General features: G+C 44.7%; 1 protein-coding gene across 26 annotated transcripts in view; it reads right to left on the bottom strand.

Moving 5' to 3' along the window:
* Window positions 1-18088, bottom strand: part of MAGI1 (membrane associated guanylate kinase, WW and PDZ domain containing 1) — a 352470-nt gene that overhangs the window by 295521 nt on the left and 38861 nt on the right. Inside the window, exon 1 of one of the 26 annotated variants that reach the window (XM_054076259.1) lies at window positions 9525-9765. The exons of the other annotated variants lie outside the window; for them this stretch is intronic. Coding sequence (XP_053932234.1) covers window positions 9525-9651 — 127 coding nt within the window. The 5' untranslated portion in view covers window positions 9652-9765. Of the gene's footprint in view, window positions 1-9524; window positions 9766-18088 lie in introns of those variants that run through there. 26 annotated transcript variants of the gene reach the window in all.

Genomic DNA, 18088 nt, shown 5'->3' with positions numbered 1-18088 from the left:
ATCCCAGGCACTTCTCTGCTTCATACCTGAGCGCAGGACACTGAGCATGCTCCTCCTTCCTCCCAGGCCAGGTTTCGGAGAAAAAAAAAGCTTCCCTGAAAGCAGATTAGAGATGGCCCAGCAGTGGATGAGCTTTACTCTGGATCCGTTTCAAAGCATTTCAACTCAAAAAGGAGATAAAACAGGAAGCAAGTGCACACAGCCATTGCTTGTCTTAGCAACTGACTCTAAATCAACCCACACACACAGAAAGTCCTTTAGAGCAAAGCAGGGACAATCAGGGCCCCACTTCAGGTGCTGGCAAAACACACCTGCAGGTCTGATTGTGCCTCAGTTTCTCATGTATAAGAAGCAGCTGTGAAGGCATGGTTTATTCCTTCTTTTTCTCACTTTGCCTGTAGCGCATTTGGATGCTGTACGGTCATTTATAAGGCATTTTTACAACACATAAGACTACAGGGCCTTGACTTCTATTATAGCTGCTAAATAGTATCACATTGCTTGCATCACTGTAAACCCAGAACTTAGTACAAATAAAGCACTGCTCCCAGGTGGCTGTCAAAAAAGTCTCCTCCAGTATGCAAACAGTGCTGGCAACACAGCCAAAGCTGCTGGAGCAGAGACATGAAATCTTATAGATCAGAAAGGGAAATGGGCAGAAGGATGAAAATGGCAGGCTGCTTTCCCGCAGCTGGAAGTGCACATGTGGTTCAGGGATTGCTTCCCTGGAGTTAAACGTTGCCAGAAATCTTGCACCAGAATCCGATTCAATTTCCATACAGCTTCTTTATGCCGCCTGCACTCTGGCAGGAAAACCCACGCTTGGCTGAATGGCCACTGCTCTCCCAGCGAGAGGGCTTGCTCTGCCTTTTTTCACAGCACGTTCCCCACAGCACATCCATGTCGCACCTCAGGTGAAAATCCTAAATCAGACGACTACTGATGTACTATTTATGCGAGACACCAGTGCCAGCCTGGCCAGACAGCCAGGACAGGAACCAAGGCTCTTGCGCAGTCGGGCAGAGCTGGCACACTTGCACCTCCAGCTACGGAAATATCCCCTCTTTAGCATATCTGCTTTGTAGATGCCATTTCCCCAGGTATTCTCAATCTGAAGATATGCTCTTTTAACTGGGTTGGGATGGGGCAGACACAGAAGCAGCCCAGTCCCATGAAGGTAAGCAACAGCAGAGCAGTGCTACCAGTATCCTGACCTTGGAGTCCCAGGTAGAAGCGATCAGCACAAGCAGAGGTAACAGGAGTAATCTCCTTTCTTCACGTCTCCCCTGATGCTCACAAGAATCATGATATGAGGCTGCTTCCTTTTACTGGGAAATTCAGGTTAAACCTCCCAAAGAGCGAACTGGGTCACAGCAGGTTGGCCTGGAGGCTGATGGAGCCGAGTGGTGGAGGTGAGCATCATCGCTGAGCAGAAGCCACACACCTCTCCCAGGGGCCGGGGGCACTGCCACCACGTGGCACAGATGGAAGATCTGGTTGCACCAGGCAGGGACCAGGAAGCCTCAGGCTTCACCACCGAGCAAAGAGGGGCCAACGTCCAGCTCTCAAAATCATAAGATTCAAAGACACTCATTGAAATTGGATCTTTCCTTACAAAAGCCCAGCAAAGTAACCAAAGAGAACATGCCAGTCTCCACCAGAATGGCTTTGGTCTCCTGCTGGTCCGTACTGCATGGAAAGGCCAATCCGCCTGGATTGGCCCCGGTGCTGGATAAACCAAGCACCAACCGTTGGAGTACACCTCTTGCCCAGCCTAAGAACTCAGACTGTTTAGAGTGAAAAAAGGGAACCAAGCCAGACGTTCTTTACTGTAAGATCATATGGTGATGGGGTCGAGGCCCCTTCTTGATAAGCTCTTTGTAACTTTCTCAAAAAACAAAACCACAGCACAGCTCAGAGCAAGGTGAGAGGACAGCCCGTGGCCTGATGACAAGGCCACCTCGAGCCGAGCACATGTCACCTCAGCCAGGAACACGCAGAACCCCAGGGCACCCCGCAGGGCAGAGAAGTACAGGGCATCTCTCGGGACCTGCGTTTGCAGCTCTGACATCAACAGCTTGGCAAAGAGCAAAACCCATGTTCTGCCAAAGCAGCTACTTACAGTCCTCCAGGATTTTGCTTTTAAAAAGTCAGTCATTGAAGTGAATAAAGTTTTATCAAGTGCAGCAGAATATAAACTTCAAAATATAATTGTATGCACTTGTACCAGGAGCTTTAAAAAAGCCGTGCTGTGCAGCACACCAGACTGCTGCAACCTACCCACTTCCAATACACTCAGTTCTGAGCAAATACAGTACTGAACTTCTCCTTAACGACTTCAGTGCTGCCAAGACTGATGATTTTCACACATATCTGACGGTTTTCTAAAAAAAACTCAGCTCCTGGAATCACATGATATGGTAGAAATATGCTCTTTTATTAAGTAAAAGGCTTTTAAATCATTGGTTTTGCCCATGGAACAAAAAAAAAAAAAAAAATTGAACCTTTACATTACAAAACTGGAAAAATCCTAGAGCTAAAAGACCCGTCAAAGCTACCATTGCTTTAAATCTTAGGGAGATTACTAAGTAAAATAAATGCTTTTTTTTTTAATCTCATCTCACAACTTACATGAACACTTTGGGTTTTTTTTCCCCCAGAAATTTATGCTGTGCGTAAAGCAAAGCAGTGAATAAAATCAAGGAAATGATGAGCTCTCTACCATTACTTCAATAATATGAAACAAGGTGACATGAACAGAATAAATTCCCAATTATTCCTTTAGTTCTTCCTGTCACTACAAAGTGCTCTGTCTTTAAAATAAGAAAATAAAAAATTAAATACAATCTGGAGTGCTGTAAGGGCATAGATGAAAGGGTCCATGTGCTACTGCAAGATCTTCTCCCCCAAACCCTAATATTTCCATTGAGCTTCCAGTTTTCAAGGTGAAACACCACTGAAAGCCAACACAGCACTGCGTGCAGGTTCTCACCAGCACTGAGCCATCCCATGAACTGAAGCACTTCTGAAATAAAGAAATAATAGTAAAATGAGCTCTACCAGATGCATTTAGCTGCTGCATCTCCAGCAGGTCCCTCTAGCCTAGTGTGCTGGGGCAGGGCAGCCCCAGTTCTGCTGGTGCTGAGCCTCTCTATTTCTAAGAGGTTTTTGTGGAAGTCAGAGGGGTCAGTTCTGGCCACTGCCCCCAGCACGCAGCAGCCAGATCCAAGCACCGCTGCAGCTCCAGTGAGAGCAGCTTCAAGGCTGCTCTGAGCTGTGCTGGGCACAGACTGATGCTCATTTTCAGTTCTTCCACCTTTTCATTGGGCTGTCCCATGGGAAGGTGGCTAAGTTCTTCCCCACAGCTCAGACTGAACTTGCTGCCCTCCACCCTGCTTGACCCAAGACCTCTGAGCCCCCGGGAAATGAGGCCATCAGGAGCTCTTCTCTCCTCTGCAGCTGATTCACCTGGTGGCTGCGAGCAGGAAAGGACCAAAGCACTTCCATCATCTCCCGATCCACACTCTAGACACCTCGAATGGCGCAGGAGAGTCTCAAATAGGCAGTTTGGAAGCCTTCTCCTCCTCACAGCGACAAGCCCGCCAAGCTGGCCGCTAAAGGGTTTGCAGCTCCTCCAGCGACAGCTGGATTCTTCCCACAGCAGAAGGTGGCTTCAAGCACTCCATGTCCTCACATCAACTCTTCACCCTATATCATTAGGACATTCCTTCCCACTGCCCCCTCCTTGCTGTTAACTTCCACGAGCTCTAATGGGCTCCTTTGCAAATCCAGTGCTCATTCAGTAGAGCTCGGCAGGCTTGCAACGCTAATATTCTCATGCATATACAGAAGAGCAAGTTTTATTTTAAACAGAAGTGGCAGCTTCTAATTCAAGACTATATAATTTGACTGCTAGGCACAACAAAAACTACCTGTTTACCATGTAGGCAAAGTCTGTCTCAATGGGCTATTTCAAATAAAGGCAACTGACTTCTGCATTGCACGGAGAGCACACGGGTTCCCTTTGCTGCTAATCCCTTCTGCTGGGGGTCACTCCACAGCAGCCCAGCTGTATTTTTATGGATGACTTTCCACTCTCTCTGCTAATGCCACCAACCAGTCGCTGAGAGCAAGAATTGCATTGAATTATTTCATCCACAGTCACACTGCCTATGGGGGCACGGGCGAGGGAGCTGGCGGAGGGGAGGCAGCCAGGGATCAGAATCCCACATGATCCTAAATGCACCTGGGGCTTCTCATTTGCTCTTTAAAAATGCTTAGTCTTCTTTATACATGTGTTCATCTATTTATATATGCATATACATATGCACACATATCCGTGCAGCACTATGATATGCAGATTTAAATCACGCACACTGTCACTGTAGTCAATAGTATCTTGTGTGCATGTCAGCAACAAACTCAGCAAAGCTTTGACAGTCCCACACACTTGGTTGCAGCTGGTGCGCTCCCACAAAAGCCCAGGGAAGTGCTGCTCTGCTCCCAGGCAGGATCAGGACCCACTGCACCCTGTATTGCACCTTTTTCTTGCTGAAATGCAGGAAAATGAAGCTTTTCACTTCCAGCCACTGGACTCCAGTCTGAACCAGGCACAACCTCACTCCAGCACGAGAATTCCCCACCGCACAGATCCACAGCACAATGTGCACAGCTTTATCGGCTTTATTTTTCAACCTGCTGAATTGCTAGAGTATGTTTAGCTGTTATACATGGACCCCAGATCCGTAATCCCACCCTCAGCAGCTGTTTCGTTTGCTGTGGTATTTACAGCAGATGTTATGGCTCCGTAAGAAAGTGAAACAATTGAGACTTCCGAAATTGGGGCTGGAGGGAGAAGAAGCAGAGCCCATTCCCTGCACCCAGCTGCAGCCGTGCTTGAACAAGCAGCTGCGGATGCAGCACCAAGACATGCAGCAAGGACACACCGCAGTGTACAGGAGCTTAAGGAAATTTTAAGTGTTACCATAGTGGCATTAAAAAGCTGTCAGTAATTCAAGCAGCAGAGGCTGAAATTCAGTGTTTAATGGGTGATTAAATATAAGTGACGTAAATTATACATTCCAATTTGTGGAACTGACACTATTTAAAACACACCATCTATTCCCGATTTCCTCTGACACTGATTACTAACCACTAAAAGATGAGCATTTTCTTACGGGCACTCAAGTACCAAACTACGGATTTATAAATTGGAGATAATGAAAAGGTTTTGCATTACAAATACAGTAAAAAATTTACATTCCATGGGCCACCTGATAACATTTCAAATGGTCAAAATGGACATTTCATAACTGAAAACCTGCCTGTTCTCTATCAAGGCTGCTAACTGAGGCACAAGAAGCTTGGAGCTATTTTACAGTGGATTCACAATCAAACATGTGCTGAGGACCAAAGATAGACTCAGGACCCGTAGTTAATTCTCCTGCACAGAGCTCTAAGCCAAAGCTCTATTAAGCAGACACAAATAAATTGCCTGTTTCTACCTGATACATACAGAAACACTTGCAAGATGTTACCTTCCAGATTTCAAAGACAAGAAGCTTTACAATTTTCATGGCTAGTGATGATGGTGCTTTCCTGGGAAGCAGCAAGAAAAGGAAGCAGGAGGGATCATCCAAGGAAATGAGAAATGGGAAACCCCTCTTACACCCACCCAGAGCACCCACAGCCGCTCCATGAGGTTCGGCAATCCCCCACTCCTGACAGATCAGCAAGTCCTTGCAACTGGGGCCACCCTGTGACCTTGCGGTCAGACATCCCAACTCAGAGCATCTGGGTATTTGCCTTTGCCTTGGACAGAAATTGTGCTGGTGGTGTGAGCAGCAGTCACCAAAGCAAACCCTTTAAAACCATTTAGCCTCCTAAAATGGCTTGGGAGGAAGAGTTTTGTTCTTATCTTAGCTTACGGAACCAAGAAAAACCCATGAAGAGTCAGTGGTATTTTCCAGCTGAGAACAAGTTCTTACCCAACATTTCCAATCCACAGAGCTCAAAGTCTTCTGCATGAGTCACCAGCCCCTCTTCCTTAAGTAGGGAAACAGAGGCACAAGTCAGTCCCTCCTGGGCAGCCTTGGAGCAAGCTGGTTGTGATGGCCACCCCTTGCACCAGGCTGCCAGCTACCAAAGTCACAGCCCTTTCCTTACACCCCTCCGTGTACCATTTGGCAGATATGTGCTGCACATGAACAACTTTTGCTCACCTTCAAGCTGGAACACGGAGCTTCTTGGGCTTTAGCTGTCTCAAGAGTTGACTGATACAAGGCATTAGAACTGGTTGCTGTAGTGATCTTGACACACAAAGCTTTAATGCATCACAAAACATTATCCTGGACCAAAAATAAACCAAGCAAGCGACGGTGGAAGTGCTTTGACAAGCAGGGGTGATGGCTGGGAGTCACGGCCCGGTGAGGTAGGCTTGGATGTTACAATTTAATCCTCATTTTACATACCACAACACTAAGGCATGGCAAAGAAAAACAACTTGATGCTGTGCTTGACTTTCCACCCCAGTGACAATGCACGGGAAGGGATTAACAACTGCCAATACAATATCAGATAAAGGAATCGTGCATGGGCATCTCAGTAACTTCAAAAAAGGTCCTTTTAGCATTATTTTCCCCCATTCCCTGAAATTTGCAAGGCAGAAAAAAAGGCAGTATTGATCTCATTGCTTGGCAGAAATAAGATAGACTAATTAAGCACAGAGATCTCAGGGAAGGAGTCTCCAAGGAACCTTTTTATTCTAACAAGGACCCTTACAAAATGCCAGGAGAAAGACAAAAAGAAAAAGAAAGAAAAAAGTCTAATCCTGAATCTTCACTGTCAGCTCACTTTCCCAGGAGCACAGAGCATTGGAGACTCGAAACAGGAGACGATGCTCCAAGAGCTGCGACTGGAAGCCTAAGACAGAGGGAGAGGAGAGGCAATGCAAACAACAGTAAATACAAGCAGTGACTCATATCACACAGCAAATAAACAGTGCTGTAACAGTTTTTGCAATTGTAATCCAAACCAAAATAAACAAGAATGGCAGTTAAGCACAAAGGAAAGGCAGGACTGCAGTGATGTGAAGGGGGCTGAGAACTCCATCACAGTCGCATTTGTTGCTCTCATACCATCCCAAATAAGCAGCTCCAGAAAGAAACAGAGGGAGGGAAGGAAAAACGAATGGAACAGAAGCAATTTCTTGTGATCTACATCTGTGCTTGAAGCTTTCATGACTGCTCTGAGAGCAGAATTTATATCCCAAAGCCATGTAAAGCCTACAACGCTGCTACTGGTTTTGACCCCTGGTCCCTGAAAGCACCTCTAGCAACAGAAATAAATAAAAAGTTCAGCTTGGTGGGTTAATGAATAAAATAGGCCTCGTGTGGTGGGTGGATGGACAGAAGTCAACAGAGTGGAGGGGAAATCACACCACTGGTGAGAGGCACCGGTCTGACTGCTCCATAAATCCTCCAGTAAAGCAGATTTGCAATTTCTTTTGCTATTGCTTCATTACCCTCCTAGTGAGAAACTCTCCTCTAGTCTGCACCTTGAATATTTGCTTTCAGACAAATAAAGGTATTTTTCCCCCAGTGGATGCTACAAGATGATCATCAACCTTTTTACAGAAATCTTTTATGCATCAGAAAATGCATTGCCTGCACTCAGGCTTATGTTTCTAAATACAATTCCTTCAGCTTTTCCTCTCTGGACTCATTTGCCAAGCCTCCCATCTGTGTGGTTCACCTCCAGACTTGCAAGTGTGACTGTGGCCCTCCCGCCTCCCAGCGCCCAGCACCCCTCAGAGCAGGGGAAGCAATTACCAGCCTTGTCTTAATACCCAAGGCTTCTGTAATGATGACAGAAAGATTTGACTCCTTTTCTCAGAGCTGCTGATCCACACCAGGCACCATCACAAGAGACCACTCTGCACCATTGCTCCTCTTGCATCCGGTTGTTCAGCTCCTGCTGCCTCCAGAGTTACCGTAACCACGCCCTCCTCTTCCCCACATCCCATCATGTTGGTGCCCGATCAGTTCTGCTGTTCACCAAGACGATCTGAAATTCTGCTCCTAAGCCTTAGTCACACCAGCAGCGCCTCCCATGCACTCACAGTTACTCCACTAAAGAGAGAAGGTGGACAGATTTAACTGCTTTTTTTTTTTTTCTTTATAAGTCATATTTTCTTTTGGACTCCATCCTTCTCCTCCTTCTCTCTGCTCTTTGCAAATTGCTCTGGAATTTTTTTGGGGAAACACGGTCAGATTCCCCAATCCTACATTTTCTGGGTCTTCCCTTCACCTCCTACTGAAGGCCTGGAGTGGACGTTGCTCCCCTTTCCTCCCCACCACATCCCCAGGGAACACTGACTGCCATCACCAATGGTTCAGAGCTAACTTGAGGATTCTCAGCAATCTAGAATAATTTCACCAAGCCCAGCCGACACAAGCAGTGGATAATCTCTTCTTTCTCTGTTCACTCCCTTATCTCCCCTTGCTGCAGAAGGTACGAGTCCGTACACGTAATCAGCAAGACAGTTTTGGGAGGACCAAAACAGAGGAAATACAGAGCACGTCCACCTCGTACTCATCTCCTCAGCCTTGCTATGCTCCTCTACTGCCTTTCTCACACATTCACCTTTTTTTTACAAGAACTTCCCCCCATTTAGAAGCCTTCAAATAAATACTTTTTCCACTAGAGGGCACAAAGACAATTTCTCCTAAATGGAAACCGATGTTAGAAGGATTAATAAAACATAATAAAACATTCTAGCATCTCACCAAAGTTAACTCACACTCCAAGAAAGGAACACCTAATAAATTAAGATGTAGTTCCAGCTTTGCAGGTACTACACCATCACCAAACACCTCTAACACGTAGAGATTGAAAACCCAGAAATCTAAAATTGACACTGTACTAACGAGATCTCCTATATAACACCAAGCACTTTATCCAGCGATTTCTACGCTGCCCACAGCTTCTCATTAGGCACAGATCACAGTATAAGCACAACACTGGAGGTAAAAAATACAAGGATGGATTTTTTAAGTTGTACTTACCAAATTCAGCTTCAAATCACTTAATGTTTTTATGCTTTTGTTTCCTAAATAAAAAGAAGTTTGCTACCAGCAAAGATCTTCTGTTTGTGGATACTTTTAGATCACGATAGTGACCTCCTGACCGTCTTGGGTAAACTAAAGAGATTTTAGCCTTTAAGGCTTTTCTGTACAAGCCAGTTTTTCCAGCTTTAAAGCTTGTCTTTTAAACTTCTTATAGGCTGTATCTTTAATCATAATGCCTTAACCAGTTCTTCACCAAGGAATGGTGTTGGTCCATAAAAATGTATAAACTCAACAGGAAAGCAAGCAAATTAAACATTTGGTTACACAAACCCATCGAGTGGAATGAGAGAGAGAATTGAAGAGCATTATGTACCTTGAGAGCACACTGGCCCTCAAGGGTCATCAACCTCCCGAGCCCCAACAGCTCCAGGGACAGCAAGCCTTGCTTGAACCTACCTTGCCGACTTCTGTAATCCTGACAACCGGCTCTTTCATGGCCCAAGCCGAAGACATGTGCCAGCGTTTGGTAGCCCACTCGTGCGCGGGTGCCCAGACGCACACCCACACCCACACTCCTCTCCATCACCAGCTGTCCTCCAACACGCACTCACTCCTCCAGCCTGAAGGCAACAAGGCTTGCTTTCTGCCTACCACTGCTTGTGGATTTCCACTTACTGGAAGGTTTGGCTTGAACGGAGTCAGCCCAAAGGCTTTTGCTAATGGAAGACAAGAGACAATAGCAATACGCAGGTGCTTCCTCCCATTTAAAGTGTTTACTTGTGCAGCTTAACACAGTGACGCTATTGTGAATTAGATCTGCATGCTGGTTTACAGAGTTCAAAAGGTAGCACGTAACAAAAGGAACTCCAAAATACTGCTTATAAAATGAAATGTTGCAGACTAAGTAGTTTTTTTTTCTTTCTTTTTAAACTCTGCTTCCTTTGCCCATGCCAAGTATGAGGGTTTTTCCAACCATACAACAAAAGCAGTTTCAAATGGGAAATGATACACGCTATACTAAAACAAAACAAAAAAACTAACACAAAAGCAAAGAATTTCTCAGTACATCTCCACTGCCCTTGCAGCAGCAGTTTGTGGCACGGAAAGGATAACATGTCAGGTAGCACTGAAGGCTGAACTTGAGACCATTAGAACTGCATGTGCTCTGAGAAAAATCCAAAAGATCAAGAGAGAAGGTAGAGTAGATCTAAGCCACAACACAGAGTTAAGGAAAACTTCAGACTGAAAGAGGAACAAAGGCGTATTTGTTTTATGAAATAAAGCAAGCAATTCAGCTGTATTCCACAGTAAACCATTTGGCTTAGGACTGAAACAGATGAGGGGAAAAAAAAAAAAAAAAGAGCATCTGATTCTAATTTTGTTGTCCTAAGCTTACATGAATCAAAATGTTTACTAGAGGTGCCAAGCACTCAAATCCATGGTTGGATTTTGTACATAGGAAGTATCAGATGTGCTGAACATCTTGCAGTTCTCTCCACAGCCTGTGAAGGCTCAAAGATACTCAGTAATTTAATAAAAATAATAATAACAACAACAACAACATTATTATTATTCTAATAAAACCAAATGTCAAGGTCCTGTTCCTAGTATCAAAATAAACTCCGAAATCCAACATTATCGACACTAATTTGTGAAAATCTCAGTTCTTCCATAGCATCACCTTTTTACCTTTTGAGATGGTTTCAAATAAATTATCCTCATATTCAAAATCCTGCAACTTAAGACAGCAACTTGCTTTCCCATAAAACCACACCACAAAATGCCAGATATGCTGAAGCCATCAGCACACATCTGCATTCAATCCCATTCTCTTAAGGTCAAAACAAACAGAATGCGGTCCTCATCTGAGTCCCATATTATTTTGCCCACTCTCCCCCCAGCTGTCACAATTTTAGATGTGCTTCCATTGATTTTCCTTCTTGGTGGGAACAGACTGAATGGGATTTGGTGCTGCTTTCTGCTATCATTTTCTGTGAAATCTGCTGGGATGATTGCTCAGAGAATGTCAGATCCAGACTCCTTCCATTCTCCACCATCAGCAAAACTAGAAATGGCAATTAAAATCCTTGTCTCCATCGCTCCCATCACAGACGTGCTAGGAAGGGAGTCGTGAGGGCTGCTTTCATTGATGCAAGTGACAGAGCAATGCAATGGCTTAGAACCAGCAGGTTAATCATTTTAGAGTTGTCTTCATGCAGCTCAGCAATCTCCTTTCCAGCTTACTGGACTTTTCCCTGAAGTAACATCAGCACAGATACAACGTGTGCCTAAAAAACAGTTGCAGCAACTCATGAACCCAAGTGTTGACAAACAGCTTGGAGCAAACCCGTCCTACCTGTGCTGAAGCAGTCTGTCAGCACTCTCAACCCATGCATACTCTCCGCACATGAAGCAGCGCTAGCAGACAGCAGATGGGCTTCATAACCTCTTAAACCACTATGTCTGTTCTGCAACAAATCTTACGCAAAGGCTAAATGAGCATCTACAGTCTTCTGTAAGCTACCCATAAAAATGAAGACAAGGCATTGTGCGCACTGCGTTCTTGGGTATGAGCTCAAATCCAAGGTAATTGCTATGCAATCTCTGCCCCAAAACGCTCAGCATCACCACATAGAACCCACACCAAAGTGCTTCGTCACCCTTCCAGCATTCCTGCAGAGGCAGACCAGGGACCTTTCAAGGTGGAAGACAGCAGACAGGCCCCCTACGTCTCTTTATTATTGTTGGTTTTAGTCTTTAGTTTTGCTGGACACAAGCAATCCGTGTGTTTTATTATTAAGGCTTTCATTCTACTGCTGCAAGCAGTTCCTAAAGGGACATAAGATGCCATTGCTCTGGAGAAGACTGAAAAACAATTTAATGCACATTCATTGAAAGAGAACATCAGAAAGTAAACCAGTAAAAATTACTTCATTTACCAGCTGTGGCTTATGGATGCTCAGAGACACTGAGATTTATCAAATACTGCCTTGGGCAGGTGGGAGGACAGCAAGAGCAGAGAGGAATTTCTGGCTGTAAAATGTCTCAAATACCAAAACCCAAATGAGTCTTTACAAGATTTGCTACTTATACTGGCTCTGAGGCTGTAGGAAGGGAGTATTGGGTGGAACAAACTGGGGAGAACATCAGGAAAGGCTTTTATGAAGCTCTTGGCATGACGGAAAAGGACAAGTCCTGCCTCACAAATAACAACGATAAGAAAACATCTCCGTGGGGAAAGACACTTCTGCAAAATCCTGAGCTCTCTTCCCCGTTTTAAATGACTGAGAATGGAAGAAATTATTCAACCTCAAAGGACTGCAGGTCTGAAAGTCCTGAATCCTGCAAGCAGCAATGCACAGATGTTGGAAGTGAACACAACTGGAGTTGGCAAGAAGAATAAATTAAAGGTTTTCATTGTAGCAAACAAGCCTTTCAAACAGATTGACAGTAACACGATGTTCAAAACCTGGATGCATTACTTTTATGATTCCTCCCAGCAGAATGTGACAAAACATACCTGAGCTGTAATCAATTTCTTACAGCCTTATGTAAACATTATAGGAATTTTGTCCTCTGTAATACTTCTTGCTCTCAAGGCTGCAATAAATAAGTTACAACCCTGCTGCTGCTTTGTCTCTTATCTTGCCGTCTCAAGTCACTGCTTTTATTTCTTTGAATCTACCAGTGTAACCACTATCAGCTTTAACAAACACTTTAAATGTAACCTGTAGCTAAACTCTAGGCAGAATGAAGCATTCACAGGAAAGGAGTGGAAAGGAAAAGCCGTTCTCCACTGTTAACACCATCTTCCTTTCATCTACAATCTCTCATCAGTATCACGGAAGGGAATTCTGGTAGCAAATCTCTCAACGAACAACTCAGACAGAATTTGGCCAGTAAAGTCCAGGAGATGGTAATTACTATGGTCACATTTCCAAAAGCTGTGCAACAGGCACCCTGATACACATCAACTGGGTCCCAAGCTGCAGGGACATCCAAGAGCGCAATTCCCGGGGCACGCTCCAGGATCAGGATGCAAAGCAAAACCTGAATTGGGCCCATAGCCATTCAGCCCTCTAATAGAGCTGTGTGTCACTTGGGTACTAAACTATCTTGCTTCAAGGCCTTGGCTTCATTTCAGATATAAAGAAAATGCCTTAGTTTGTCAGACCACACGTTCACCTACTCCACAATCCCATCTGTCTGGAGGAACAGCAGCAGTGACTGCTCTGCGAGGAATTCCAGAAGAGGACAAGTGCATGATGCTACTTCCCAGAGAGTATCCCACCTGACAGAGGCTGGAGGACCACCTGAGCTAGAAGTAGGGTTTCTCTCGATTATTCTTTCCCTTTATTTCATCCAGGGAATGGAAAATGCATCTTACTACTCCAATAAATCAACGGGGAGGGGAAGGAAGCGGGGCGGGGGGGGGACACACCTGAGCCAACTTCAAAGGTTTTGCATCCTTTGAACACATCATTGGTACATAATTGAAAGGGTTATATGTTTGGACTACAAGGAAGTAGATTTTTTTTTTTTCCCCCCACTACCAGACTGATCACGTGAGGGATTCTGTCATATGATAGCTTTGGGGGAGGTTTGCAAACATGAAAAATTTACTGAGAAGCAAAGTAAACTACTACTGACAGCACGTGGACCAGAGCCCAGATCCCTGAGAGGTTCTGACAGTGGGAGAACCCAGAAAAAATAAGGCAGCCTTGACCCAGCATCAGGGGAGGCTGAGAGGGGCACACGCATGTATTCTATTTCACAATAACCTCCATTTGACCAATTACACAAATAAATCTCTGCTTGTCCTAAGTACACTTGTAGACATGGAGGGGGGATTTGGAAGATGTCACAATCTAGCCAGACCTGCTGGTCACTGCATTGCAACTGAGCTCAAAGACTTCAAGAAACTAAGTATTAAGCAGACAAGAATGGCACATGGAGCCCATAAAACCAGGAAAACTGCATCCAAAAAAAAGTAATCCAAGCTCAGAAGAGAAAAAAAGAAAGAATGTACTTAGGGATTCGACATGTGATCACAATCACTTCAGTTTCTTGCAGGCAGAGAATCCGTATCTGGTCCCTGAAGAACATAATCAATGGCAGCAGGAAACACCGGAGCGATGCGCCACTACAGCCCCAGTGCCAACCCAAGAGGGTCCAGGCATCCCCGCCACTGCAGGGAGCACGGCAAGGACCTGCAGCCCAAGTGGCCAGGGAAGCACCACGCACACACTGCACGGCCACAGGGTTTCTGCCTGATAAACAGAACAAACCGAGATGTACGTATGAGGCCTGGGCTGCCCTTGGTGCAGGAGGGATCTGGCATATCTCGTTTTCAGGCATACACTACAGTGCTGGCAGCAGTGTTCCAGCAATTCTGCCCTCCTCGGAGCAGCGTCCCAAGAAAAAGGGACACACCTTCATCTGCATATTTACACCATCTCCTGTGCTTGATTCTCCTAAGGCTCCACTACTGAGGCTACTCAGAAACTGCCACCATGAAGATGGTACACTTAAATTTCAGCTTCCCCCTCCTTAAATCAGGGTAGCTCAGACATTCACTTATCACTCAGCCCTGCAGCACCAGGTCAGCTTAACTGTGCCAACATTCAAGTAAGCTTGATGGAAACCCTATCATTTTCTAATCGATTTAGTTAAACAGCTGCTTTCTTCCAACGAAAGCAATGCATCCGAACAACTGCATGAAGCCTCCCTAGATTAATACAGTAACTGCAATACGGGCTTCTGAAAGGACAAATTCAGCTAAGGGCAGGAATGGAAGTCAAACCTCTAAACCCTTGCACGTACCAATTTCAACAAACCAGCTTCTGCAGCTGAGAGCAGCAACCATCCCATGTCCCCTGCAACACCAAGGCAGAAAGACATCTTTTATAGCTGACCTGAGCAGCCGAGATGATCCAGTCAAAGGGACGCTGCTCCCCAGGGTATGTCAGAAGAAACCCAACACCAGATAAGTAAAAAACAAAGAACTTTCAGACTGCTTAAGACATTCCTGCCCCTACCACCCCTCTCCTGCACGTCCTGCTCACCACAGAAGATGCTGCTCACCAAGACGGCCAAGGTTTGACCTGAGCTTCCATCAGGAAGTTTTGGCTCAGGCCTCTGCAGCACAGAAAGCTGCAAACCAGCAATGCAGAGGAGAGGGGGGTCACTGCTTCAGTGCACTGATCCATACAGACAGCAAGAGGCAGGGGAAGGGGGAAAAAAATGCACTAAAAATTCTTTTGACAGGGTGAAAAATGAAAGCAAAGTGAAACACAGCTCAATCTGTCAAAACAAAATCACAGCAAGCCCACTGAAAAGAAAAAAACCACACAGCTCAACACGCATTTTCTAGTAGGCAATAACTGGTACGTTTGTTTTCCTGAAGATAAGCGGGAGAGTTAAGTTTGCCAGACAATGCTCAGCAGATCTGAAAGGTAATCCCATCAGAAGCACAAATGATCAAATTTTGCAGTGGCTTTAAATCCAAGGAGCGACATTAGGACTTGCTTCCACCTAGCAATTCAAGAGACTCTAAAGGAAGCTTTCACAATTGCACTGTTGGGCTGACGGACGGAATCCAAAGTGCCTGATCAAGACAAGCTTTGACCTTTCCTCTGAGCTCGCCATTCAAAAAGGAGGAGATATGATGCTCTTACTAGCAAACGAGGCACCAATTGCCATGGCAAAAGATCCCATACGGTGCATTTCCAGTCAGGATGGTAAAGGCCAACCTCATATTCAGAGTACAGAGAACCCATTACCCTGGTAGAAGAGTCCTAAAATACCAAAGGGTATTTTCAGTGTTGAGGTAGCTTGTAATTAGCTTAGGTGGAGGTGGGCCATCCTAATTATTCATGGCCTGAGGAAGCATGTCCCAATGCAAGAGGGGTACAAGATACATATTTATAGTTCTTCCCCAATAAGCTCATTATAAGCTTTCAGAGATGAATGACCACAGCATTTGACTGTTTTCTTACAACATGGAGACACAAAGCAGCAATGAGCGAGCGAGCCGGGATAGCAAAGGCAGGGGCTGCATGGGGTTTTAAGTGAAAAAAAAATAATAAAAATCAAAACACAAAAAAAAATTAAAACACAATATTCTGTTACACTACAAAGAGAAACTGGCACTTGCTAGCTTCATTTGAAATGGACAATTATATGCATGCCCATATTATATAAATGTGTGAACAAGCATTTCCATAAATCCCATTTTAACAAGGCCTCAAGCATTAAAAATAGGAAATAATACACCGGTAACAGTTAATATAGATGCACAACACCTCGTATATATTCAGAACTGCATTAGCACCTTAAAAACTTAAAACCATTCTTCCAAATAAATCAGTAGTAAAAAAAAATATCTAATTTCCCAATGTTTCCATTCCAGCAGACCTTTACCAGCTCAGACCTTTAACACTGTTGCAGATGCACATGAAAATCTACCTATATCAAACAGAGACCTGGCATAAGGTATAATAGATGGGAGAAAGATCAAGATTTTTTCAAAGTCTTCTTTTTCTGTTTCTCAGCTATTTTTTGTAAGGCACCTCCTAATGCGTCCAAGTCTCCCAAGTACACACAGCTTTTCAAACGGCATCTGCATCACTTCAACCTCTGCTCTTTATCATATCTATTGGTTGCCTGGTTTTGCAAGGGCTGAAACTATGCCACTTCTCTGTTACAGATCCCCCCTCTCAAGGTTTCCCCGTTCATTAGAAAGTAACTCCTCCGTGTTACAGATCATCCTTCCCATAACCAAGGGCCAGGTACTCTTACTCCCACAATACCCTTGCACGCAGCTGAGAAGAACAAGCCATCTGTGGTGGCAGCCAGTTTGGGCCGCTTCATTTAGGCAAACATTTACACATAATCAAACAATTAAATAATTTAAAGTATGGAGTAAACATTGAGGAAACCTTTATTCCACTGACTTTGGTTTCGCCACTGATTTTAAGAGGCTATGAGCCCGCTCCTCAGCAGGAGTGCACTACAGAAGATTCCCAACTGCATCTGCAGCACTGGAAAGAACCCTTCCAGTGAAAGAGGTGGGGAGGAGCAGTATCTTGGAGGGAAGAAAATGAAGTTTAACCCGTAGCTACTATTTCTATCCACTGGCACAAACTCTAAGCTTCATTCATGTCCTAGTTTGGAATTTTTATCTACTAAAATACATGAAGACATTGGAAGAGGAAAGGAACACTTACATGGATAACTTCAAGATCATCTTTGTTAATTTTTATGAAGTCTAATAAAGTAGGGGCAAGATGTACCATGCAGCTCTAAAGACTGTCGTGCTGCAAACCTTCAGTCACTTGTGTATCCATATACAATAAATCTGTCTCCTCCTTAGACGGAACAGTGAACATTCATAAGGAAATATGAATTCCAGCCCCACCTTTGGGAGCAGGCGGCAGCATCACTGTCAGACACAGGCAGGGCTGGGGCTGTCAACACAAAGCTTGGTTGGTCATGGGTGATCAGCCCGGCCAGATGGCCTGTACTGGTGCAACCGTGTCTGCACTTGGGCATTTCTGATGTAGCTGTGCCTCTGCAGAACAGAATCAAGAGGGAAATTATTGAGACTCTCATTACCCATCATCTTTTCTATTCTGGTACAGGAAAAGTAATTTGGAGGTGTAAAACCACAAAAAAAAGTAGTATTTGCTGTTTTGCATTAGGGTCAGAGAGAGTGTAATTATTGTTTCAGCATTTTTTGAAAGGCTCCTAATAATGCAGCTCTTTACAGTGTTCATTTAAGCATGCTCTGCTCAGTGTCCCAATTAGACTGATTTATCCACAAGCATTTAAATCACACAAGTGAGACTTGGGGATGTACAGCTCTGAGCAGAGCAAACACGTACACCCCACACGTAAGGGCATTTAGGCAAGCCTCCAGCTTAACTGTACTTTTAATTGTGAAACCAAAAGAAGTCCTCACAGGCTATCCTTGATGTTGTTGCTACAGCCTGCACTAACGCACTCTGTGCCAGCTCAAG

Source organism: Cuculus canorus, chromosome 11 (assembly GCF_017976375.1).
Source record: "Cuculus canorus isolate bCucCan1 chromosome 11, bCucCan1.pri, whole genome shotgun sequence".
Lineage (NCBI taxonomy): Eukaryota > Metazoa > Chordata > Aves > Cuculiformes > Cuculidae > Cuculus > Cuculus canorus.
Note: the sequence above shows the minus strand (reverse complement) of the source record. Positions and strands in the feature narration are given on the sequence as shown.